General features: G+C 53.4%; 2 protein-coding genes and 1 long non-coding RNA gene across 6 annotated transcripts; 2 read left to right on the plus strand and 1 right to left on the minus strand.

The window, feature by feature from the left end:
• Positions 1-8,779: 8,779 nt before the first annotated feature.
• Positions 8,780-11,682, minus strand: LOC134737149 (uncharacterized). The gene is made up of 2 exons (XR_010121793.1): positions 11,571-11,682; positions 8,780-9,110 (listed from the first exon to the last, which is right to left on the minus strand). It is a non-coding gene; the product is annotated as an uncharacterized lncRNA (long non-coding RNA).
• Positions 9,089-15,573, plus strand: EXOSC4 (exosome component 4). 2 transcript variants are annotated; one of them, XM_063643032.1, is made up of 4 exons: positions 12,001-12,320; positions 13,361-13,567; positions 13,660-13,986; positions 15,422-15,573. In XM_063643032.1, exons 1-4 carry the CDS (start codon positions 12,150-12,152, stop codon positions 15,485-15,487), a joined length of 771 nt encoding a protein of 256 aa, XP_063499102.1. In that variant the 5' UTR covers positions 12,001-12,149; the 3' UTR covers positions 15,488-15,573. The 2 variants fall into 2 exon arrangements, with proteins under 2 accessions (XP_055143602.1, XP_063499102.1); XM_055287627.2 differs by lacking the exon at positions 15,422-15,573 and having other exon boundaries at positions 9,089-12,320; positions 13,660-14,064.
• A 390-nt stretch (positions 15,574-15,963) lies between these two features.
• GPAA1 (glycosylphosphatidylinositol anchor attachment 1) lies at positions 15,964-19,659 on the plus strand. Of its 3 annotated transcripts, none has more exons than XM_055287616.2 (12): positions 15,964-16,247; positions 16,570-16,749; positions 16,835-16,946; positions 17,157-17,304; positions 17,382-17,483; positions 17,577-17,773; positions 17,856-18,052; positions 18,165-18,318; positions 18,486-18,581; positions 18,732-18,922; positions 19,016-19,186; positions 19,325-19,659. In XM_055287616.2, exons 1-12 carry the CDS (start codon positions 16,174-16,176, stop codon positions 19,566-19,568), a joined length of 1,866 nt encoding a protein of 621 aa, XP_055143591.1. In that variant the 5' UTR covers positions 15,964-16,173; the 3' UTR covers positions 19,569-19,659. The 3 variants fall into 3 exon arrangements, with proteins under 3 accessions (XP_055143591.1, XP_063499095.1, XP_063499094.1); XM_063643024.1 differs by lacking the exon at positions 15,964-16,247 and adding an exon at positions 16,388-16,406; XM_063643025.1 differs by lacking the exon at positions 16,570-16,749 and having other exon boundaries at positions 15,992-16,247.
• Positions 19,660-24,932: the final 5,273 nt, after the last annotated feature.

The following is a 24,932-nucleotide window of genomic DNA, read 5'->3' on the forward strand; positions in this document are numbered from 1 at the left end:
TATTATGTATTTTACATCATTTTTCTCTTTTGCTTGTTTGATGGGCCTAGTTTCCACTTGCTGATTTGTAGACTGTCCTGGGATTCTCATACTCCCTTCCCTGGCTACTCGAGTGGAGCCATCGCAGGGCCCCTCACCTGTGCGAGTAGGGACAGCGCCCCTGAGACTAGTGCTCCAGGAGACTGGGGGCAACTGTACTGAATCCCAACAGAAATCGTGACAATTTAAGTAATTCTCGGCTGGGCGCAGGGGCTCACGCCTGTAATCCCAGCACTTTGGGAAGCTGAGGCAGGCGGATCACCTGAGGTAGGGAGTTTGAGACCAGCCAGACCAACATGGAGAAACCCCATCTCTATTAAAAATACAAAATTAGCCAGGCATGGTAGTGCATGCCTGTAATCCCAGCTACTCGGGAAGCGGAGGCAGAAGAAGCGCTTGAACCTGGGAGGCGGAGGTTGTAGTGAGCTGAGATCACGCCATCGCACACCAGCCTGGGAAACAAGAGTGAGACTCTGTCTCAAATAAAAAAAAAAAAAAAAAAAAAAGAATGAGAGGCTCAGTCAGTCAACTTTCAACTCACACAATCAAAGCCAGAGGGTAGAGCATGATAGGCAGAATTCTCAGAAGGCTTCCAGGATTTCCTGCTGTACATGCTGTGCATAATCCTCAGGACTGTCAATAAGACGGACTTTACTCCCACGATTAGGTTATGTTGTTTGACACTGCTGGGGGATAAAGGAGATGGTCTTGGGTGAGCCTAACCTAATCATGTGATCATTTCAAAGGACGGGTCTCTTTCCAGTGGAAAAAACTCAAAGCATGAAAGAGATTCCACACAGGGGAGAGTCTCCACTGCTGGAGGAGTCTCATAGCAAGGAATGTGGGCAGCTTCCAGGAGCTGACATACTATGGTAAAAATACTGGAAAGCAAAGACAAAGAGAGAGCTTTGAAAGTAATGAGATAAAAAAATGACTCATCACATATAAGAGAACCCCAAATAAGATGAACACCTGACTCCTCAGAAGCAGCAGTGGAGACCGGAAGACAATAGGATGGCATACTCAAAGTCAGAAAAACACTGTCAAGCAAGAATCTGGTATTTAGGAAAACCACTTTTGAAAATGAAGGTGAAATAAAAACAGTTCAAGATGAACAAAGATAGAAAATGTGTTGGCCGGGCACAGTGGCACACGCCTGTCATCCCAGCACTTTGGGAGACTGAGGCGGATGGATCACCTCAGGTCAGGAGCTTGAGACCAGCCTGACTAACATGGTGAAACCCCATCTCTACTAAATACATAAATTAACCAGGCATGGTGGCAGATGCCTGTAATGCCAGCTACTTGGGAGACTGAGGCAGGAGAGTCGCCTGAACCTGGGAGGCGGAGGTTCAACCTGCCGAAACAACCTGCCGGCCTGCATTCCTTCCTGATAGAGACCACTGGCCACAGAGTGGCTCTATGGCTATGGAGGAAGCACAGAGAGGGGTTTCATGTCCTCTGCTGCACCATTTGATGCTGGAAGCCTGAAAACCCCACCCTCTGATCACAATAATGCCACCATTTTTTTAACATGAGTCCCATGGGGAGGTGTGAAGCTCAGTTGTGCGTTTGTGTGCTCCCCTTTCATAAATATTCATGACTCCTCTTGCAGGTCATTGAATATGTACATTTGGCCACTCCCTTCAGCATAAATTCCCGTTCCCCTTGCCCCTCCCATGAAGTGTCTGTTTTTGACTTCTGACTGGAGGCTACGCTTCCCTGCCTGTCAGAATGGCCACCCTGGAGACTGCAACCCTTTATGAGAAATAAAGCTCTCCTTTCCAAATGTATGAACCTCGCCATTCTTCAGCTGACACCACCACCATGGCTGCCACTTTAGATGAACACGCTGCCCTGGCCCTTGGGAGGCAAGTCCAGTTCTCATGCTTGGGAATCTGACTGGCCTGTGCGGGAAGAGTGTGGGGAAGTGATGCTCTGTGTTCTCCGGGCCTCCACCTGAGACCCCACACAGGGCAGGACGCCCAGCGGGCTGTGTGGCACTCTCACTTTGGAAATTGACCAAGGGGCATACAGCAAAGCAAGAAAGCATTTATTCAAGAAGATCTACTAAGTCTGGGTCAGAACAGGGGGAATCTGTGGTGCTTGAGCTCAGCCTGCTCCCCCTGGTCCCTGGCTCTGCCATAAAAGCTCTACTCCAGGAGGTACAGCTGAGAACACGGGTTCCTTCCTCCCAGCTCCTGGCTGCAAGGCAGAGGCACCACACAGGGAGGGACACGCAGAGAAGACGAGGCCTCCCGTCCCCCAACACCTGCCACAGCACAGGGGTCTCACTCTGGGAGAAGCAGGCCACCACGCCCACACCCAGGTCCACAGATGCTGCCCCAGTGAGAGGCGGTGGCAGGGCTGGCGGCTGCATGGGGCCGCCTTCCTTAGGAAGCACAGTGTGGGAAAGTCATGCCTAAGGTGCATAGCAGGCTGTGGGAAGCTCAGTGGAGAGCAATTAGGAAAAAGCGGACAGCTGTGTGAAACTGATAGCAGCAAATGAAATGGCAGGCCAGCCTGGAGTGTAGCTGAGAACCAGGGACAGAGACGACAAAGAAAGGACACTGCAGATACCGCATCCACCCCTGGGCGTCCAGAAGCCTCTGCACCGGTGCCAGGCTGCACACAGGCTGAGTGGCTGGGCGTGCTGGCTGTCTATTGCTGCCCTCACAAATCACCACAAACTTGCAGGTTTAAAACAACAGAAACTTACTATCTTACAGTCCTGGAGACCAAAAGTCCAAGATGAGTCTTATGGGGCTAAAATCAAGGCTTTCACAGGGATGGTTCCTTCTGGAGGTTCCAGAGGAAAGCAGGTGCCCTGCCTCTTCCGGCTCCTGGTGTGTGCTGGCACTGCTTGGCTTGCAGCCGCATCACTCTGATCTCTACCCAGGTGGTCCCACAGCCTTCTCTTCTCCTGTAGTCCAATCTCCCTCCATTTCCCTCCTAAAGGATGCTTGGAATGACATTCAGGGCCCACTGGGTCACCCAGGATCACCTCCCCACCTCAGGCTCCTTAACTGCATCACATCTGCAAAGTCTTTTTTGCCAAATGAGGTACATTCATAGGCTTCAGTGATTCGGGCCTGAGTATCTTTGGGGTCGTTATTTAGCCCATCACGCTTGCTGAATGCGGAGCAGATTGGAAAGCTTTCCAACCACACACACATCCATCAGCAAAGGATGGAGCTGCTTCATCCCACCCAACCCCAGGCTGGAATCACCCCAAAAACAGCAGCATGGGGGTTCCCCCAAGGGAGGGCCCCAAACTGTCACAAGATTGAGCCTATTGGGATTCCAAAGAAAGAAGCACTCAACGCCAGGGTGACTAGTCCAGAGCATTAATTAGGGGAACTCAGGGACAGAGGGCTGCAGCAGTCCTTGAAACAGCGAGAGAAAAGAGCTGTTCTGCCCGGGTGTGCCCAAAGCAAGGGGGCTGGGGAACAGAGTTTATGTGTGGGTTTAGGGCATTTGGCTCAGGGCCGGGCCAGTTTCTTTCTAGTAAACCCAGATAACTTTATTAGTGCCTGGGAAAGTTCAAGGTCCCAGTGCGGGTTCAAACGTGCTGGAAAAAACCTGAGGCTGATGAGTCACAAAATGGTCAAGGCCCTCTGATTTTTGGTCAGGACACAGAAGGAAATTGGGAGGAGGTTGGGGGTGGTGGCTCACGCCTGTAATTTCAGCACTTTGAGAGGCTGAGGTGGGTGGATCACAAGGTCAGGAGTTCAAGACCAGCCTGGTCAACATGGAGAAACCCCGTCTCTACTAAAAATACAGAATTGAGCTGGGTGTGGTGGCGGGTGCCTGTAATCCCAGATACTTGGGAGGCTGAGGCAGGAGAATCACTGGAACCTGGGAGGTGGAGGTTGCAGTGAGCCGAGATCACACCACTGCACTCCAGCCTGGGCGACAGAGCAAGACTGCATCTCAAAAAAAAAAAAAAAAAAAAAAAAAAAAAAAAAAACAACCTGGGGCTGGGCGTGGTGGCTCATGCCTGTAATCTCAGCACTTTGGGAGGCTGAGGCAGGTGGATCACCTGAGGTCAGGAGTTCAAGACCAGCCTGACCAAAATGATGACACCCCATCTCTATTAAAAATACAAAACATTAGCCGGGCATGGTGGCGCACGCCTGCAATCCCAGCTATTCAGGAGGCTGAGGCAGGAGAATCCCTTGAACCTGGGAGGCGGAAGTTGCAGTGAGCTGAGGTCACACCATTGCACTCCGGCCTGGGCAACAACAGCAAAACTCCGTCTCGAAAAAAAAAATTTTTTTTTTGTTTTTTTTTTCAGAGAAATTGAGAGACCTACAGTAGCCTCGTTGGCTTGGGGAGGTTAAACACAACCTTTGACCAATTGGTGGCAAGCGCTAAACTGGGCTGACCCAGGCGTGATTTCTAGGAAGCCAGAAGTTTTTAAAAATAAGGAGGGGGGAGCTGAGCAGAGACATTAGAAGCTACACACTGTGGGGCAAACAGATACATGGAATTGGCCCAGGCAAGCCAATAAACAACATGAAAAAACAGCAGCAAAATCACAAGGGCCATCGGCCAATCCTAACCCAAAGTTGATGTGATATACGCTCTAAAGTGTCCAGTTTTCTTTCTTTCTTTTTTTTTTTGAGATGGAGTCTCGCTGGGTCTCCCAGACTGGAGTGCAGTGGCGCGATCTCCGCTCACTGCAACCTCCACCTCCTGGGTTCCAGTGCTTCTCCCGCCTCAGCCTCCCAAGTAGCTGGGATTACAGGCCTGAGCCTGGGATTACAGGTGCACGCCACCACACGTGGCTAATTTTTTGTATTTTTAGTAGAGACAGGGTTTCACCATGTTGACCAGGCTGATCTTGAACTCCTGACCTCCCGCCTCGGCCTCCTAAAGCGCTGGGATTACAGACGTGAGCCACTTCACCCAGCCTAAAGTGTCCAGTTTTCTACAAAAATGATGAGACATGCAAAGAAAGAGGATAGTGTGACTCTTTATATTTTGTATTGATACATACATACTGTACATGTGGGTCAGGTGCAGTGGCTTATGCCTGTGATCCCAGCACTTTAGGAGGCCAAGGCGGGAGGACCACTTGAGCCTAGGTATTCAGGGCCAGCCTGGGCAACATAGCGAGATCACATCTCTGCAAAAAAACACACAGAAATTATCTGAGGGTGGTGGCATGCACCTGCAGTCTCAGCTACCAGGGAGGCTGAGGTGGGAGGATCGCTTGAGCCCAGAAGGTCGAGGCTGCAGAGAGCCAAGATCGTGCCACTGCACTCCAGCCTGGGTGACAGAGTGAGATGTTGTCTCAAAAAAAATTAAAAAATAAAATAAATTTGTACATATTTATGGGGTACAGGTGATACTTTGTTACATGCACAGAAAGTGTAAAGATCATGTCTTAGGGTATTTAGGACATCCGTCACCTGGGTATGTGTCATTTCCGTGTGTCGGGAACATTTCAAGTCCTCGCCTCAAGCTATTTTTAAATGTATAATGCCTTGTTGTTAACTATAGTCACCCTATTCTGCTATTGGACTTTAGAACTTATACCTTCTTTTTCTTTTCTTTTTTTTTTTTTTTTTTTTTTTGAGACGGAGTCTTGCTCTGTCGCCCAGGCTGGAGTGCAGTGGCACAATCTCAGCTCACTGCAACCTCCACCTCCCGGGTTCCAGCGATTCTTCTGCCTCAGCCTCCCAAGTAGCTGGGATTACAGGCATATACCACCACACCAGGCTAATTTTTATATTTTTAGTAGAGATGGGATTTCACCATGGTGGCCAGGCTGGTCTTGAATGCCTGACCTCAAATGATCTGCCCATCTCAGCCTCCCAAAGTGCTTGGATTACAGGTGTGAGCCACCGCGCCCGACCTACAATTTTTACCTTCTATCTACCTGTATGTTTACCTACCCATTAACCAAACTCTCTTCACCATTGCCCCACAACACACACAAGCACCACTCCCAGTCTCTGGGGACCATCGTTCTATTGTCTACCTCCACAAGATCAACTGTTTTAGCTCCCACATGTGAGTGAGAACATTCCATGTGTGTCTTTCTGTGCCTGGCTTATTTCACTTAACATTATAACCTCCAGGGTGCTGCAAATGACAGGATTTCATTCTTTCTGTGGCTGAAGGGTATTCTATTGTGTATACACATCACATTTTCTTTACTCATTCATCCACTGATGGACACGTAGGATGAATCCGTATCTTGCCTACTGTGACTAGTGCTGCAATAAACAGGGGGTGCAGGTGTCCCTTTGATATGTTGACTTCAGGATGGTGTGACTGTCACACAGGATGAAGAGCAGGCAACAGTAACTGCCTTTGAAGGGGCCCAGACTCTGGGCTTTGCAGGCAAAGATGTCAAAGCTTAGCTTATGCAAAGGCCCATGAACAGAGTGGCCATGGTGGCAGGGATAGTGGCTCTGTATGGTCCTACTGACTGCTGAATGTCCAACCCACAGCAGCAGAAACCAAAGAACTCAAGTGTGGCTGGCATGGTGGCTCACGCCTGTCATCCCAGCACTTTGGGAGGCCGAGGCGGGCGGATCACCTGAGGTCAGGAGACCAGCTTGGCCTACATGGTGAAACCCCATCTCTACTAAAAATACAAATACAAAAATTAGCCAGGCGTGGTGGCAGGTGCCTGTAATCCCAGCTACTTGGGAAGCTGAGGCAGGAGAATCACTTGAACCCAGGAGGCGAAGGTTGCAGTGAGTCGAGATCGCGCCACTGCACTCCAGCCTGGGCAACAGAATGAGACCCCTTCTCAAAAAACAACAACAACAACAAAGACCTCAGGCCCCTCCCACCTGGAGGAGCAGCGAATTGTTCTTCCCAGAACCGACACCTACTCTGAACGCAACTTTGCTCCTCCTGCCTACAGCTCCCCCACCAGCACCTCTAACCCAAGCTTTCGGAATGTCTTCCCTCCCACTGGACCATGCTAAATACTAACGACCGGCCGGGTATGGTGGCTCACGCCGGTAATCCCACCACTTTGGGAGGCCACGGGAGGCAGATCACTAGGTCAGGAGTTCGAGGCCAGCCTGGCCAACATGGTGAAACCCCATCTCTACTAAAAATACAAAAATTAAAGCCGGGGCGGTGGCTCACGCTTGTAATCCCAGCACTTTGGGAGGCCGAGGCGGGTGGATCAGGAAGTCAGGAGATCGAGACCACGGTGAAACTCCGTCTCTACTAAAAATACAAAAAAATTAGCCGGGCGTGGTGGCGGGCGCCTGTAGTCCCAGCTACTTGGAGAGGCTGAGGCAGGAGAATGGCGTGAACCCGGGAGGCGGAGCTTGCAGTGAGCCGAGATTGCGCCACTGCACTCCAGCCTGGGCGACAGAGCGAGACTCCGTCTCAAAAAAAAAAAAAAAAAAATACAAAAATTAGCCAGACATAGTGGCACACGCCTGTAATCCCAGCTACTCAGGAGGCTGAGACATAAAAATCGCTTGAACACGGGAGGCGGAGGTTGCAGTGAGCCAAGATCGTGCCATTGCACTCTCGCCTGGGCGACAGAGCGAGACTCAGTCTCAATAAAAAAAAAAAAAAAAAAAAAATCCTAACAACCCACCTTAGAGCCTACTGTGTGGCAATGAGCTCATGTTCCTGGGACTCATTGTCTCCCAAACCCTTGTCAGCCCAACGGAATAGTGGCAAAGCCTGCTGAAGGCCCTGCCCCGCTGCCAGCTGGATGTCAGCCCCTTCCAGGGTGGGGCACTTCTGCTGGGATGCGCCTGTGCTGCCGTAAGGAGTTGGGGCTCGAGAAACAGGCTCACCAGGAATCTCGGGGATCAGTTCCAGGATCCTCAGTCCCACAGCCCCTTCCCGGCTTGGGCCCGAGCAAAGTATTTACAGAGTCATATATTTCGTAAAATTTGCAAAAGTGAAATATTTTAACCACAACCAGCTAAAACTGTCTCTTCCCCCTGCCACCTGCCATCAGTTACCCCCATCAGTTACCCCCTCCCCTGCTGCATAGAGCTGGAGGGGGTGTTGTAGGGTCCAGCTCCTGGGAGGTTGAGTTGAGGCTACGTTTTGCTTGGGCTTAGCGGGAACAGTCACTTCCTGATACAGTTATGCTATCGCTAGTCATTCTGGTGTAGAAATGGCTTCCAGAAACACCCACCTCCCTCGGCTGCATGTCATGACACAACAAGCTGACAAAATTGGCCAAGTGTCAACTCAAAGAGGATCTAACATTAGTCACAAACAAGAAAACCCAAACTCAAATTCATTTTTTTTGCAGGGGGGTGGTTCTGGGTTTTTTTGTTTGTTTTTTGAGACAGCCTCACTCTGTGGTACGGGCGGGAGTACAGTGGCGCTATCATAGCTCACAGCAGCCTCGAACTCCCTTGGCTCAGGCCAACCTCCCGTCTTAGTCTCTCAAGTAGCTGGAACTACAGGTGTGTGCCACCATGCCTAGCTAATTTTTAAATTTTTTTTGTAGAGATAGCGTATCACTATGTTGCTCGGGCTGGTCTCGGACACCTGGCCTCAAGCAATCCTCCTGCCTCAGCTCCCCAAAGTGTTGGGATTACAGGCATAAGCAACCTCACCCAGCCAAGCCCTGAACTGTTATGGCTCATATGTGGAAGAAATTTGATAAGCGGTTTCCTCAAATTTAATGACAATTCTAAAAATGTACATATTACCCAAAGGAGCTTTTACCTGAAAGCAACTTAAGTAATAAAATTAAATTTTGATCAAACATGTGAGAGGAGAAACTAAATCATTTTCTTTCTTGGTTTTTGTTTATTTGTTTTTCGTTTTGACAGGGTGTCATTCTGTTGCCCAGGCTGGAGTGCAGTGATGCCAACATAGCTTACTGCAGCCTTGACCTCCTGGGCTCAAGTGAGCCTCCCACCTCAGCCTCCCAAGTAGCTGGGACCACAGGTATGCACCACCATGTCCAGCTAATTTTTTGCATTTTTTGTAGAGACGGGGTTTTGCCATGTTGTCCAAGCTGATCTTGAACTCCTAGGCTCAAGTGATCCGCCTGCCTCTGCCTCCCACAAGTGCTGGGATTACAGGCGCGAGCCACCGCGTCTGACATCTTCTTTCTACATGTAGAAGGTTACGTTATAAAAAGTGTTGTCATCTTAAGAGAGCATCAGAGAATGCATCAAAGAAATGCGGGGGAAACCTGTTGGAGTCAAATATGTCAGGCAGGTTTTCTGCATTTTGTGATGTTTGTAGTATTTGTCAACTTTTAAAATGTTTGTTATGTGTTGGGACTTCTTTTCTCACTAGTCACTTAGTTTTGGATATAAATTTTGTCTTATGTTTCAAAAGGAGACTGCTAGAAGAGTTAACGGCAGGCCTGAGAAGCTCTTCTTCACAGGCAAGTTTGAAGAGTGGGTGTCTGGGAACTTGGGTTTTGGGATGGTTCCCCCACTCTCTGGTAAGTGTGTCTCACTGTGCCTAGACTGTTTGTACAAACATGGCTCATGCTGAACACCTGTGTTGCTTCTAGGGGTCTGGAATTTGGGCACATGCTTGGCACAGACTGTGTATGTGACCAGCCCTCCATAAAACCCCAGGGCGCTGAGTGTCTAGGAAGCTTCCCTGGCAGACAGCATTTCACACACACAGCTCCAGCTTCTTCCTGTAGAGTCCACCAGGAGAGGACATGGCCAGCTCATGCCTGATTTCCTGTGGAATTCATCCCACGCCCCTTTTCTCTTTGCTGATTCAGACTTATATCCTCTCTGTGTAATAATCTTAGCCGTGAAGACAAGTCTATAGTGAGTCCTTCTAGCCAATCGGTTACTCTGGAGGGGTCTTGGGGATACTTCTCATGGCCCCTGAATTTGTATAAGCTTTAGGCCTCCAAAATTTGAATCGACCCATGTGTGTACCCTAAAGCTGGAGTATGAGGGTCAGAGAACCAAAGGTGTGAGGTAGGAGTGGCCCCATAATCCTAAATCTGGAATGCTGCCAGGGTGGAGGCCTAGTTCCTGAAGGTGAATAGTTCCACCAGGGAACGCAGCAAAGGTTCCACTGATGTTGAAGTAGCAGCTATCACTGGCCCACTTTGAACTCCTTAGGCTGAAGACCAACATCGTCCTCATTGTCCTGAGTTGCTACAGTCAATGCTACACAACTGGGGTGGACAGTCCACAGAGCTCCCTGGGCGTCTAGTCTTCCCTCATGCAGCAAGGACTGTCAGTAGACAGCCGAAACAACAACCCAGTAATGGCCAGGCACGGTGGCAGGAGGCCGAGGCAGTTGGATCACCTGAGGTCAGGAGTTCAAGACCAGCCTGGTCAACATGGTGAAACCCCATCTCTACTAAAACTACAAAAAAAAAGTTAGCAGGGCACGGTGGCACGTGCCTGTAATCCCAGCTACCTGGGAGGCTGAGGCAGGAGAATCGTTTGAACCCAGGAGGTGGAGGTTGCAGTGAGCTGAGATTGTGCCACTGCACTCCAGCTTGGGTGACAGTGAGACTCCGTCTCCAAAAAAAAAACCTTAGCCAGGCATAGTGGCAGGTGCCTGTAATCCCAGCTTCCCAGCTACTTGGGAGGCTGAGATAGGAGAATCACCTGAACCCAGGAGGTGGAGGGTGCAGTGCGCTGACATTGTGCCACAGCACTCCAGCCTGGGTGACAGAGTAAGACTCCATCTCAAAAAACAAAACAAAACAAAGAAGCAAACGAAAAAAACGATGACTCAGTAAGAACAGGGACAGTAAGAGCTCAGGCTGCAAGGGGAAAAGGGCCTGGGCTGCTCCACAGTAAGCAGAGTGGCTGTAGAGCAGAGGGTGGGGAATTGGGGGTGGCCAGTGGCAGAGGATGGTGACCCATCATGGCCTCAGACCAGCTGCAGCAGCAGGGCTGTGGCTTGCTCACTCACTCTCATGCCTCTCAGTCTTTCAGGAGAGCATAACCACCTTGGAGGGGATGCTGTGACAGCTGAACTTGGGCCCCTGCAGCAGACCGCATTTCCCTAGCCCACCTGCTCTTCCTACAGTCTAATATTGACACTCCTCCCACTGAAGGGTGGGGTCCCTGTCCCCATCCCTTAAGCCTGGGCAGATCTGTCTGACTGCCTTGACCCACAGAGTCTGGCAGGAGGGACACTATGTGACTTCTGAGGCTAGGTCCTAAAAATACCATGCACATGTTGTCCATCTTGTTGTCCTGGAAGGCTACCCGTGGAACCCAGATGCCATACTGCAAGGAAGCCCTGGTTGCATGGAGAAGCACATGTAGGTGTGCTGCCTGACAGGCGCAGATGAGGTCCTGGCCTGCCACCAGCATTAGCCACCAAAGATGCGAGGGAGAAAGCTTTAGGATGGCTCACAGCCCCAGCCACCATCTGGCAGCAACTGTAGGAGAGATCCTAAGTGCAAACTACCTAGCTGAGCCTAGACAACCCCAGATTGCAGGACATAATAATAGAATGATTGGTATTATTTGAAGCCGCTGAGGTTAAGTGGCAAGAGATAAACAGACATACAACCCCTCTCTGGAAAGGATGAGGAAATCTGCATCCTTAAAGGGAAAAGGGAGGCCCACCTGACTGCAGTGTGGAAGCTCGGTGTAAAGGGAGGGCATGAGAAGACTGGAGAGGTGCCAGGTGTGGACCATCCTGGGACACCAGCCTGGTCACTTTCCTAGGACCGCTCAATGCCTTCTGTCAGTGTCGCAACCCACTGGGTTCATCCTTCCACTTTCACACTTGGGGCGCGGGGAAGGGCTGAATGCAGGCACCACTGGTCACGAGGGCGTGACTGGGGAATTCCTCCTTCGGCGGGCGCCCACCTCCTTGCACCCGTGGCACAGCTCCGGGAACGGCTGCAGGCCCAGCCGCTGCTTCCCCGGAGACAGAAGTGGAGCCGGACCGCCGGAAACCGTAGATCCGGGGAGGTCGGGGCCGCGGTGAACTCCAGTTCCCCGGGACCGGAAGTGACAGCGGACCGCCGGACACTGTAGATCCAGGGAGGTTGGGGCCGCGGAGAGCTGTAGTTCCCCGGAACCGGAAGTGATGGCGGACCGCCGGAAACCGTAGATTCGGGGAGGTCGGAGCCGCCGGGAGCTGTAGTTCTCCCGCGGCTCAGAGAAGTACGCAGAGAGCGGAGCTGGCGGCCGGGCAGCATGGCGGGGCTGGAGCTCTTGTCGGACCAGGGCTACCGGGTGGACGGGCGGCGCGCCGGGGAGCTGCGCAAGATCCAGGCGCGGATGGGCGTGTTCGCGCAGGCTGACGGCTCGGCCTACATCGAGCAGGGCAACACCAAGGCGCTGGCGGTGGTCTACGGCCCGCACGAGGCGAGTGGGCGTGCGGGATGGGGAATCGTGTGGCCGCGGGAGCTGCGGGGCAGCCGGGCTGAGCACAGGCTCGGGGACTTGAGGGGCAACGGCCGGCGCGCCTCAGTCTACACAGCCGATGCTCAGCACCGCATCTCACTCGCAGTAAACGCAAGTCCTTAGTGTGCTGCGCGGTGGCCCTGCCTTTCTCATCAGGCTCTGTCCCTGCGCCCTCCTCCTCTTTGCGGCTCTTCAACGTGCCAGGCACTCCCCCACTCGCTCCCTCTCCTCTCAGCTCTACTCCGACGTCACTCCTTCCCAGGACGACCTTATCCACGCGGTACTTCTCTCCCTGCAATAAACCCTTGTCTTTTGTGCACCTACAATCTCAAATGCCTATTTTGCTTAAGCATTTTCCCCTTTGTTTCCTCGCTGGAACATAAGCTTCCTAAAGACGGAACTTTACATAAAACTATCTGGTTTCATTGCTGTGTTTCCAGCGCTGTAACTGTGCTTGGCCAGCGAAGGTATTCAAAGAGTGTTTGCTTAGCGCATGAGTGTGAGAGCTCAGCTTTCCAGGCGGAGGGAACCAGGAGGGCGAAGACCACGGTGGTGAAAACAAGCAAGGCACTTATGCAGAGCAGAAAGACTGCTGGTGGGGAAAGAGGGGATAACTCCAAATCAGGTTGAGGGTTCCCGGGGAGGTGAAGACTTAGGGTTTTGTAGACCAGGGAAATGATTTGGGATCTTATTTCATATGTAATGTGAAGCCTTTGTAAGGTAATTAGGATTTGAGTGTGTAGGTGAGACAATCAGCCTTGATGTTTGTAAACTTGGGTTGGCAGAGAAGGGGGCAAGGATGGACACAAGGAAGCCAATTAAAAGGTGCCAGAGGGCGACACATGCAAGACAGAGAGTGCAAAACAGGGGGCTTTGTTTTGGAGGTAACCTAGCTGCCCGTTGCTGAGGCATTGAAAGTGGAGGGAGAGGCAGACCCACAGAGGACAGTGGAGTGTGAGCTGGAAGGAGTGGGCCTGGCTCATGTGTCTGTCCTCTTCCAGATCCGGGGCTCCCGGGCTCGAGCCCTGCCGGACAGGGCCCTAGTGAACTGTCAATATAGTTCAGCGACCTTCAGCACAGGTGAGCGCAAGCGACGGCCACATGGGGACCGTAAGTCCTGTGAGATGGGCCTGCAGCTCCGCCAGACTTTCGAGGCAGCCATCCTCACACAGCTGCACCCACGTTCCCAGATTGATATCTACGTGCAGGTGAGCCAGCTGCAGCCGTCAATCCAGGGAGGGAAGGGTACGATGGGGTTGGGGAGGGAGTCTGATAGACTGACACCCTGGGTTCCCTGCAGGTGCTACAGGCAGATGGTGGGACCTATGCAGCTTGTGTGAATGCAGCCACGCTGGCAGTGCTGGATGCTGGGATACCCATGAGAGACTTTGTGTGTGCGTGCTCAGCTGGCTTCGTGGACGGCACAGCCCTGGCGGACCTCAGCCATGTGGAGGAAGCAGCTGGTGGCCCCCAGCTGGCCCTGGCCCTGCTGCCAGCCTCAGGACAGATTGCGCTGCTTGAGATGGATGCCCGGCTGCACGAGGACCACCTGGAGCGGGTGTTGGAGGCTGCTGCCCAGGCTGCTCGAGATGTGCACACCGTCTTGGACCGAGTGGTCCGGCAGCATGTGCGTGAGGCCTCTATCTTGCTGGGGGACTGACCACCCAGCCACCCATGTCCAGAATAAAACCCTCCTCTGCCCACACACCCCTCACTGTACATTATCACCCAACAGCACTTCAGAGCCATGTGAAGCCTGGCAGAGCCTGGTCTGGTGCTGGCTCCTGGGGATGATCAGGGACCCTCGCCCACACATGAACTGCCCATCTCTGTGTAGCCTGATTCAAACCCTGAAGAGAACAGTGGATTAGGGGGTTGCTGTGGGGGAGGCCCTGGGTGGAAAAAGCAGCATGTCCCAATAAGGACTCAAGGCAGCTGAGCAGGAGACAGGGCCTGGCAAGATGAGCCAGGCCATTAGACTGAGGAATCTGTTACCCTTATTCCAGCAGATCGGGGGCCCTGAGCAAAGGGCTGAGGAAGAACTCGGCCGGCTCTGGGTACCCACCCTAGAGATGTGGGGGCCATGTCCCACAGCCTTTGGACTATGGCTTGGAGCCCCTTGGGCTTTTCCTACTGCTTACCTTGGGCTCTAACAGTACAACAGCCAGGCATGGTGGCTCACGCCTGTAATCCCAGAGCTTTGGGAGGCTGAGGCAGGCAGATTGCTTCAGGTCAGGAGTTTGAGACCAGCCTGGCCAACATGGCGAAACACCGTCTCTACTAAAAATACAACATTAGCTGGGGGTGGTGGCACATGCCTGTAATCCGAGCTACTCAGGAGGCTGAGGCAGGAGCATCTCTTGAACCTGGGAGGCGGAGGTTGCAGTGAGCCGAGATCGTGCCACTGCACTCCAGCCTGGGTGACAGAGCAAGACTCCATCTAAAAAAAAATAAAAGTGCAAAAATTACCTGTTCTCATGGATCACTTGAGGTCAGGAGTTCAAGACCAGCCTGGCCAACGTGGTGAAACCCCATCTCTACTAAAGATACAAAAACTAGTGTGGTGGCAGGCACCTGTAATCCCAGCTACTAGGGAGGCTGGGGCAGGAGAATCACTTGAACCAGGAGTTGAAGGTCGCAGTGAGCCAAGATTGCACCACTGCACTCCAGCCTGGGTGACAGAGCAAGACTCTTGTCTCAAAAAAAAAAAAAAAAAAAAAATACCTGTTCTCACATGGAGTCTTCAGCTTTGACCCTTCTCTCTGCCCACCACGATTTTGTTTGTTGAGACATGGTCTTGCTCTGCTCAGGCTGGAGTGCAGTGGTGTGATCACGGCTCACTGCAGTCTGGATCTCCCAGGCTCAAGTGATCCTCCCACTTTAGCCTCCTGAGCTGAGACTACAGGCATGCCCCACTCACCTGGCTAATTTTAAAAGAAATTTTTTTTGTGTAGAGACTGGGTCTCATTTTGTTGTCCAGGCTGATCTCAAAGGATCCGCCCACCTCACCTTCCCAAAGTGCACCCTCTTGAGCAAACTCTCCATTCACCTCTGGCCCACAGACCTACCTGCCTGAGCCCCGACTACCAGCTCCTGCAGTCTGGACCCTGGGACTGCTTCTCCCCTAATATTCCAAGGATCTCCTGGCCTGGACAGTGACAATATGCTCCCCCACTTTATAATGCACACACCCCAGCTCCAGTGAAGCCCGTTTTGGCCAGTAGTGCCATCAGCATCTTCTCTGCAGTCATCTGACTGAAAACCTCGGTGCTGGGCTCACTCTGTGACTCCACTGGGACGTCTTGAGTCATTGGCAGTCTCGCGTGGCATCCATTCTCTGACCGCCGCCGGCTTCCCACACACCTGCCCGGCTCATCACCTCTGACTCCTGCGGGCCTTCCAGCCGGCGCTATCTCGCTGCCCCCGAACAGCTCGGCCTGCTGTCGGGCATCTCTGCTGTCCTCCGGCTGTAGGGCTACCTAGCTCCCTCCGGGGCGGTGCACTGCGGGTCCGACTCTCCTGGGGGCAGCGCCTAGCGGACTCCCAAACCCGTTCACGTCCTGCCGGCCTCACCAGCACCGCCCACTCTCGAGCCGGCTGCTCTGGGCTTGCGCGCCGGCAGTACAAGGTGTTAGGGGCGCGCCCTCTGCTCTGGGCATGCGCGCCTTCGCGAGCGTCTCTGGGACCGGAAGTGCGAGCGAGCGTGCGTCCCCGGGTCTGACAGGAGCAGCCTGCGGGCACCGCGGCGGTGGTTGGAGGCGGGAGAGGGTCCGGAGGTGGGAGAGGGTCCGTAGCCGCGCCGCCCTGCCCCGCCATGGGCCTCCTGTCGGACCCGGTTCGCCGGCGCGCGCTCGCCCGCCTCGTTCTGCGCCTCAACGCGCCGCTGTGGTGAGGACAGGGCCCCGGGAGGCGGGGACCCGAGGGCCCTGGACTCGCGCTGCCGGCGGCCCCATGCGCGGTCCCCATCGAGGGCCGGGGCCGCTCCAGCTGCTCGCGCCCCTCCGGCTGCTCGCGCCCTTCCGCTCCTGCCCTCTGGAAGCACTGAGGGTATCAGGCCCAGGCTTAGCCCTTGGGTTTGGCGTCCCGATGTAGGACTCCGGGTTTAGGTCTCTTAGACCCGCGCGATCGACCCCGGGTGCGGAGGTTGTGGCCTCGGGCCGGCGTCTCAGGACCCGCTGACGCTCCGGTGCCCCTCCGTCCTCTCTCACAGCGTGCTGAGCTACGTGGCGGGCATCGCCTGGTTCTTGGCGCTGGTTTTCCCGCCGCTGAGCCAGCGCACTTACATGTCGGAGAACGCCATGGGCTCCACCATGGTGGAGGAGCAGTTTGCGGGCGGAGACCGTGCCCGGGCTTTTGCCCGGGACTTCGCTGCCCACCGCAAGAAGTCGGGGTGAGCGGCAGAGCAGGGCGTATGGGGCGAGCAGTGGTGGCTAAGGCCGGGGAGCTCTGCTCAGAGGCTCCCTTCGTGTCTGCAGGGCTCTGCCAGTGGCCTGGCTTGAACGGACGATGCGGTCAGTAGGGCTGGAGGTCTACACGCAGAGTTTCTCCCGGAAACTGCCCTTCCCAGATGAGACCCACGAGCGCTATGTACTGGGGGAGTGGGGTGTGCCTGGGCCCAGAAAGCACCTTGGAGGGAGGGGTCTGGGCTGGGTATCACCTTGGGGGGGTGTCATGGGGCCAGGAAGCTCAGTGGGAGGGAAATCCCTGGTGGGCATTGGAGGGCTAGGAAAGGGGGGGGGCCTTCAACCCCCTACCACAAAGTTACACTGAGGCTCCCCCCACCGATACTGCATACAGATGGTGTCAGGCACCAACGTGTACGGCATCCTGCGGGCCCCGCGTGCTGCCAGCACCGAGTCGCTTGTGCTCACCGTGCCCTGTGGCTCTGACTCTACCAACAGCCAGGCTGTGGGGCTGCTGCTGGCACTGGCTGCCCACTTCCGGGGTGAGTCTCAGGGCTGCTGGCCATGGAGGGGTTTGGTCAGTGCCCCAGACCCTGCTGATCCTGCTTCTGGCCTCCAGGGCAGATTTATTGGGCCAAAGATATCATCTTCCTGATAACAGAACATGACCTTCTGGGCACTGAGGCTTGGCTTGAAGCCTACCACGATGTCAATGTCACCGGTAGGTTCTCTTGTCCTGCCTGCCCTGGTCCCCCTCTCAGGGTCACTGTCCTCATCAGATCCCCCATTAGCGCTCATTCACTTGCTCCTACAGGCATGCAGTCGTCCCCCCTGCAGGGCCGAGCTGGGGCCATTCAGGCGGCCATCGCCCTGGAGCTGAGCAGTGATGTGGTCACCAGCCTCGATGTGGCTGTGGAGGGGCTCAACGGGCAGCTGCCCAACCTTGACCTACTCAATCTCTTCCAGACCTTCTGCCAGAAAGGGGGCTTGTTATGCACGCTTCAGGGCAAGGTGGGGCTGCCTGCCTGCCTGAGGGCTGAAGGGCACAGGGTCTGTGGGAGGGGCTGTCTCATCCTGTCCTGCACCTCTAAAGCTGCAGCCCCAGGACTGGACATCATTGGACGGACCGCTGCAGGGCCTGCAGACACTGCTGCTCATGGTTCTGCGGCAGGCCTCCGGCCGCCCCCACGGCTCCCACGGCCTCTTCCTGCGCTACCGTGTGGAGGCCCTAACCCTGCGTGGCATCAATAGCTTCCGCCAGTACAAGTATGACCTGGTGGCAGTGGGCAAGTAAGTAGTCTCTGGTCCCCCCCTTTCCATGCCCAGGATGGGGTCTAGCTGGAGCGGAGTGGGGGATGGCCTGGTGGCTCTGGCCAGCTGTGAACCTGCCCCACACTGACAGGGCTTTGGAGGGCATGTGCCGCAAGCTCAACCACCTCCTGGAGCGCCTGCACCAGTCCTTCTTCCTCTACCTGCTCCCCGGCCTCTCCCGCTTCGTCTCCATCGGCCTCTACATGCCCGCTGTCGGCTTCTTGCTCCTGGTCCTTGGTCTCAAGATATCCTCTGCCCCTTGCCATCTACTTGCGATCAGCCTCCAGTCTCCTCAACTCTAGGCTAGGGAGAGTCTTCCATCCTGAGAGGGGGTGGGGTACGGGGGTGAGCCCTGGGTCCCCCTCTGGGCAGATCCCGTTACACCTCTTGTTGGGGTCCTTGATTGGGCTACGCTCTGGAACTGTGGATGCAGCTGCATGAGGCCGGAATGGGCCTTGAGGAGCCCGGGGGGACCCCTGGCCCCAGTGTCCCCCTTCCCCCATCACAGGTGATGGCATGCCCTTCTGTTGTTGGAATGGGCTTCCAGGGTTTGACTGGTGTTTAGTGTTGCAACTTAGCCTCAGCTAGTGGGATGGTGGTGGTCTTTGGGGATCCCCTGGCCCCAGGGCCCATCTCCAAGAGCCTGTGTGCCCTGCAGGGTGTGGGGCTGGCCTCGCTCGTGGCACCTCTGCTGATCTCGCAGGCCATGGGACTGGCCCTCTATGTCCTGCCAGTGCTGGGCCAACACATTGCCACCCAGCACTTCCCAGTGGCAGAGGCTGAGGCTGTGGTGCTGACACTGCTGGCGATTTATGCAGCTGGCCTGGCCCTGCCCCACAATACCCACCGGTGAGAGGCTGGGCTGGTTGTGGGGGGCAGGGGTAGAGGTCCCCTGGACATGCAGACAGCTTGTGAGTTGCCTCTGAGCCCTTTGTCTTGCAGGGTGGTAAGCACACAGGCCCCAGACAGGGGCTGGATGGCACTGAAGCTGGTAGCCCTGATCTACCTAGCACTGCAGCTGGGCTGCATCGCCCTCACCAACTTCTCCCTGGGCTTCCTGCTGGCCACCACCATGGTGCCTGCCGCTGCGCTTGCCAAGCCTCATGGGCCCCGGTATGTACGGATCAGCCCCACTTCCCCCAACGCCTGTGCCGTCGTCACACACCACACCCTCATTCAATAGCCCTTTCCCCCAACCTGGTGCCCATGCCCCCACCATGGAGCCTACCTTGATGTTGCTTCTCCACCCAGGACCCTCTATGCTGCCCTGCTGGTGCTGACGAGCCCAGCAGCCACGCTCCTTGGCAGCCTGTTCCTGTGGCGGGAGCTGCAGGAGGCGCCACTGTCACTGGCCGAGGGCTGGCAGCTCTTCCTGGCAGCGCTGGCCCAGGGTGTGCTGGAGCACCACACCTATGGTGCCCTGCTCTTCCCACTGCTGTCCCTGGGCCTCTACCCCTGCTGGCTGCTTTTCTGGAATGTGCTCTTCTGGAAGTGAGATCTGCCTGTCTGGGCTGGGACAGAGACTCCCCAAGGACCCCATTCTGCCTCCTTCCGGGGAAATAAATGAGTGTCTGTTTCAGCAGCTATTTGAGCTCCTGGCCCACTGTCCATGTAGGGCCCCAGGGCATGGGGGTGAGAAGCCTCTGTCTGCAGGGCTTGGCATTCCTCACATCTCCTCCCTGGCAAGGGCTGCTGTAGTCCACTTACTGGGTAGCATTCCTGCCAACCAGGGCTCTGCTGCTGCATCAGCCCTGGGAGGTGAGCCTCAGGTGCACTGTCAGCCCTGGAGGGTGCCGTGCAGGCTCAGAGGGCTGTGTGCGTTGCTGTGTGGTACTGTGCCAGGAGCGGTGCTGGGAAGGAGAATACACCATGGCCATGGTTTGAGGGCCTGCCAGGAGCTGAGGCACACAGAAACCACCTGACACCATCTCTACTGCTAGGACTAAGAGGCTGGAGCTGGAGCCCTGCAGAGGAGGCCCAGGGTGCATGGCATGGGGCCCAGGCAAGGCCAGCACCTTGGTGTGGGATTGGGATGAAGCAGGGAGGAGCACCTGGCCTGCTGTCCTCGGAGTTGAGTCAGCCCAGGTGAGATGCCCACGAGGGGCTGGGCAGGCAACACAGTGGAGCCAGCACCCAGGAGCAGGCGGGGCACAGGGACAAGAGCCCCACAGGAGAGGGCACTGACGGGCCAGCAAGGAGAGAAGCAGGCTGTTGTACCAGGACTCTGAAAGGAACTGGGAAGACCACCGTCTGTTCCAAAAGAAAGGAAAAACCTGTGGCCTTTAGGTGATGCCAGGGCCATGTCAGAGACCTTGGTGCTGCAGCTAGAGAGCCCTCTGGTCACAGGAAGGCAAAGGCGCCGCAGCCACACAACCATGCACAGGCCTCGAGAATCAGAGCTGTGCTGCCTGGAGAAGCCACAGCATCTTAGAATCATCTGAGGGCCAGGGTCCTGTCAGTACAGTGTCCCCAAATGGCCTGTTGTCTGGGAGGTCCCGAGGAGGGTGCCCTCCCTGTGCCCCACTCTAGGCCACTGCCTCTTCACTGGGGCATGTCTTCCTGCGGGAGGCTTCCCTTGACACGAGACCCCTGGTGTTGGGGGTTAGTCTATTGATGGGGCTCCACAGTTGGGGGATGGGCGGAGGGTTCCCAGGGTGAGCACCTAGGCGATTTCCAGAGTTTCTGCAGAGGAAACACATGTCTGCTGGGTGGGCTTATGTTCTCTGTGTCCAGCATTGTTTGAGGCTCAGTGGGAATGAGGGGGTATCGGGAACCCCACTGTGACTGGTAGCCTCATCATTAACTTGCCTGTCTTCAGCCCCCTTGTCCCAAAGGTTGGAGCCTCTAGTCACTTTCTCCAGTGAATACTTCCTCTGAGGTTGGGTGGATGCCTGCAGTCCCCACCCTAGCCTAGCTGGTTTCCCCTGCCTCTCAGTACGCCTAGGAACACCTCCTAGGTGGGCATCACAGGGGCCTCCCCTGCTAAATCAGCAAGGGAGACTCATCTGTCAGTCTCCTATTTTCCAAGAAGAAATCTCTGTTGTGGTCTCCTGTTCTCTTTGTAAGATGACATCTGATACAAAATCACCCTCCAGGCATTTTAGCTGGGCTTTGACCTCAATTGTTTTGTTTTTGAGATGGAGTCTTGCACTGTAGCCCAGGCTGGAGTGCAGTGATGCGATCTCTGCTCACTGCAACCTCCACCTTCCTGGTTCAAGCAGTTCTGCCTCAGCCTCCCAAGTAGTGGGATTACAGGTGTGCACCACCATGCCTGGCTAATTTTGTATTTTTAGTAGAGACGGGGTTTCACCATGTTGTCCAGGCTGGTCTCAAACTCCTGACCTCAGATGATCCACACACCTAGGCCTCCCAAAGTACTGGGATTACAGGCATGAGAGCCACCACACCTGGCAGCCTCAATTGTTTTTTAACAGGACTTTGGCAGTCACTTAAAGCACAATCATGAAAATACATACGTGGGGGGAAAAGCTAAAGGATACCTTGCTTGTGTTCTGAGTAGTTTGTGCAGAATTCTCCCTACCTATACAAGTGTTGGAAGGGAACCATAGGAATGGCAAGGTTGCTTTGTTAGGGAGGTAGGATTTCTGTTCTGATTTTCAGTAATGACATGGGCTCAGGCTCCACGTTTCTCCCTCCCTGATTTTTTTTTTTTTTTTTTTTTTTGACAGAGTCTCACTGTCGCCCAGGCTGGGTGCTATGGCGAGATCTCGGCTCACTGCAACCTCCTTCTCCCGAGTTCAAGTGATTCTCTGGGCTCAGCCTCTGTTATATGTAAAATGTTTATTTAGAAGCAGAATGTTTGTTCCCTGGTACCGTAAGGAAAGATCAGCGTTCAGACAAAAAGTTCTCTCAGCAAGTCAATTTTACTTTCTGCAGAAAGGGTGCTCCTTGCAGATGGAATGATGGCGAGAGCATACCTGAATAAAGGAGGGAAGCAATTTTTATCTCTTAACGCAGCTTGTCCCTGCTACTGTGTCCTGTCTCTGTTGGCTGGAGCCAGACCTGAACCCGATGGGATAACAGTTTAAAAACTTTTTTAAATAGGTAAAAGCAATGGAGAACAGAGGAAAAGAGGAAGTTGCTTACTAAAGGACTTACAAAAGTAATAATATTCCCAAATAAGGAAGGGGCATAGGCTGTAAGCTGAGACATGCCTGTGAGCACGTCCAGCACAAATATCTTGGTTAGAGTACAAAGACATAGAATGTACTACGTGTCTGTGAGCATGTTTAACACAAGTATTTTGGTTAAAGTACAAGGACATAGAATGTCCTTATTCCTTTATACCTAACAGCTACATAGGATAGGGCTTAACAAAGAGTTATTAGCACAAAGCAAGGAGGCTTGAAGGAAGTTAGTCTTTAAAAGAAACACTTATAATTTATTTTTTAACAAGAAGGGAAACTTTGAAGAGGAAACTTTTTACTTTCTACAGCCTCCCGAGTAGCTGGGATTACAGGCATGCAGCACCACGCCCCACTAATTATTTTATATTTTTACAAATATTTTGGCTTCTTCCAATGTCCACGTTCTTACCAACACTTGCTAGTGTCCATCTTTTTTTTTTTTTTTTTTTTTTGAGTTGGAGTTTTGCTCTTGTCACCAGGCTGGACTGCAATGGCACAATCTCGGCTCACTCCAACCTCCGCCTCCCGGGTTCAAGCAATTATCCTGCCTCAGTCTCCCGAGCAGCTGGGATTCCAGGCATGCACCACCACTCCCGGCTAATTTTGTATTTTTAGTAGAGATGGGGTTTCTCCATGTTGGTCAGGCTGGTCTCAAACTCCCGACCTCAGGTGATCCACCTGCCTCAGCCTCCCAAAGTGCTGGGATTATAGGTGTGAGCCACCACACCCAGCCCTGCTAGTGTCCATCTTGTAGATTACAGCCACCCTAGTGGGTGTGAAGTGGCATCGCATTTTCGTTTTGATGTGCCTTTACCTAATGATTAATGAAGCTAAAGCATCTTTTCATGTTATTATTGGCAACTGGTGTATATATACACGTGTACATATATATATATATATATATATATTTTTTTTTTTTTTTTTTTTTTTTTTTTTTGAGACAGAGTTTTACTCTTGTTGCCCAGGCGGGAGTGCAGTGGCGCGATCTCGGCTCACTGCAACCTCCACCTGCTGGGTTCAAGTGATTCTCCTGCTTCAGCCTCCTGAGAGGGGGGTTATAGGTGCGCGCCACCATGCCCAGCTAATTTTTGTATTTTTAGTAGAGATAGGGTTTCACATGTTGGCCAGGCTGGTCTTGAACTCCTGACCTAGTGATCCACCCACCTCAGCCTCCCAAAGTGCTGGGATTACAGGTGTGAGCCACCATGCCTGGCCTACCTATGTTTTATTCTGAGAATTTTCTGGTTTTAGGTCTTAAACTTAGATCTTTGATTATTTTTCAGTTATTGTAAATGGTGTATAAATAGTGTTGGCCTTTTGTTTTTGTTTTTTGGTCCTTTTTTTTTGTTTTTTTTTTATCCTTTTGTTTTTTTTGTTTTTTTTTTGAGACGGTGTTTCGCTCTTGTTGCCCAGGCTGTAGTGCAATGGCTCGATCATGGCTCACTGCAACCTCCGCCTCCCAGGTTCAAGCGATTCTGCCTCAGCCTCCCGAATAGCTGGGATTACAGGCATGCACCACCACGCCCAGCTAATTTCGTATTTTTAGTAGAGATGGGGTTTCTCCATGTTGGTCAGTCTGGTCTCGAACTCCCAACCTCCGGTGATCCACCCACCTCGACCTCCCAAAGTGCTGGGATTATAGGCATGAGCCACCGTGCCCGGCTGTTTTGTTTGTTTTGAGATAGGGTCTCAACTCTGTTGCCTAGGCTGGAGTGCAGTGGCATGATCACAGCTCATTGCAGCTTTGACCTCCCACCTCACCCGCCTGAGTAGCTGGGACCACAGGCGTGCACCACTCTTGGCTTTTTTAAGACAGGGTTTCACCATATTGCCCAGGCTGGTCTCCTGGGCACAAGCAATCTACCTGCCTTGGCCTCCCAAAGTGCTGGGATTACAGGCATCAGCCAGCATGCCCGGCCCTGTTTGCAGTTGAATACACGGTTTTGCCATATTGGCCAGTCTGGTCTTGAACTCCTGACCTCAGGTCATCTTCCTGGCTTGGCCTCCCAAAGTGCTAAGATTATAGGAGTGAGCCACCGCGCCCAGCCAAGAATTATTTTTATGTGATGAGTCACTTCTCTCTTGCTGCTTTCAAGAGTCTTTGTCTTTCAACAATTTGTTATGTGTCTCCTTTAGTTTATTCTACTTAGTGTTTGTTGAACAAAAAAACTAGATGTGCAGATTCACGTTTTTCGTGAAATTTGGCACGTTTTTGGCCTTTTTTTTTTTTTTTTGAGACAGAGTTTCACTCTTGTTGCCCAGGCTGGAGTGCAATGGTGCGATCTTGGCTCACTGCAACCTCCACCTGCCAGGTTCAAGCAATTCTCCTGCCTCAGCCTCCCAAGTAGCTGGGATTACAGGTATGCACCACCATGCCTGGCTAATTTTGTATTTTTAGTAGAGACGGGGTTTCTCCATGTTGGTCAGGCTGGTTTCGAACTCTCGACCTCAGGTGATCTGCCTGTTTCGGCCTTCCAAAGTGCTGGGATTACAGGCGTGAGCCACCACACCTGGCTAATTTTGTATTTTTAGTAGAGTCGAGGTTTCTTCATGTTGGTCAGGCTGGTTTTGAACTCTCAACCTCAGGTGATCTGCCTGCCTCAGCCTCCCAAAGTGCTAGGGTTACAGGCATGAGCTACCGCGCCCAGCCTTGACCATTATTTTTTTTTTAAGTATTCTTACTCCTTTCTCTGTCTAGTCTACTCCTGGGA

Source organism: Symphalangus syndactylus, chromosome 7 (genome assembly GCF_028878055.3).
Source record: "Symphalangus syndactylus isolate Jambi chromosome 7, NHGRI_mSymSyn1-v2.1_pri, whole genome shotgun sequence".
Taxonomy (NCBI): Eukaryota; Metazoa; Chordata; class Mammalia; order Primates; family Hylobatidae; genus Symphalangus; species Symphalangus syndactylus.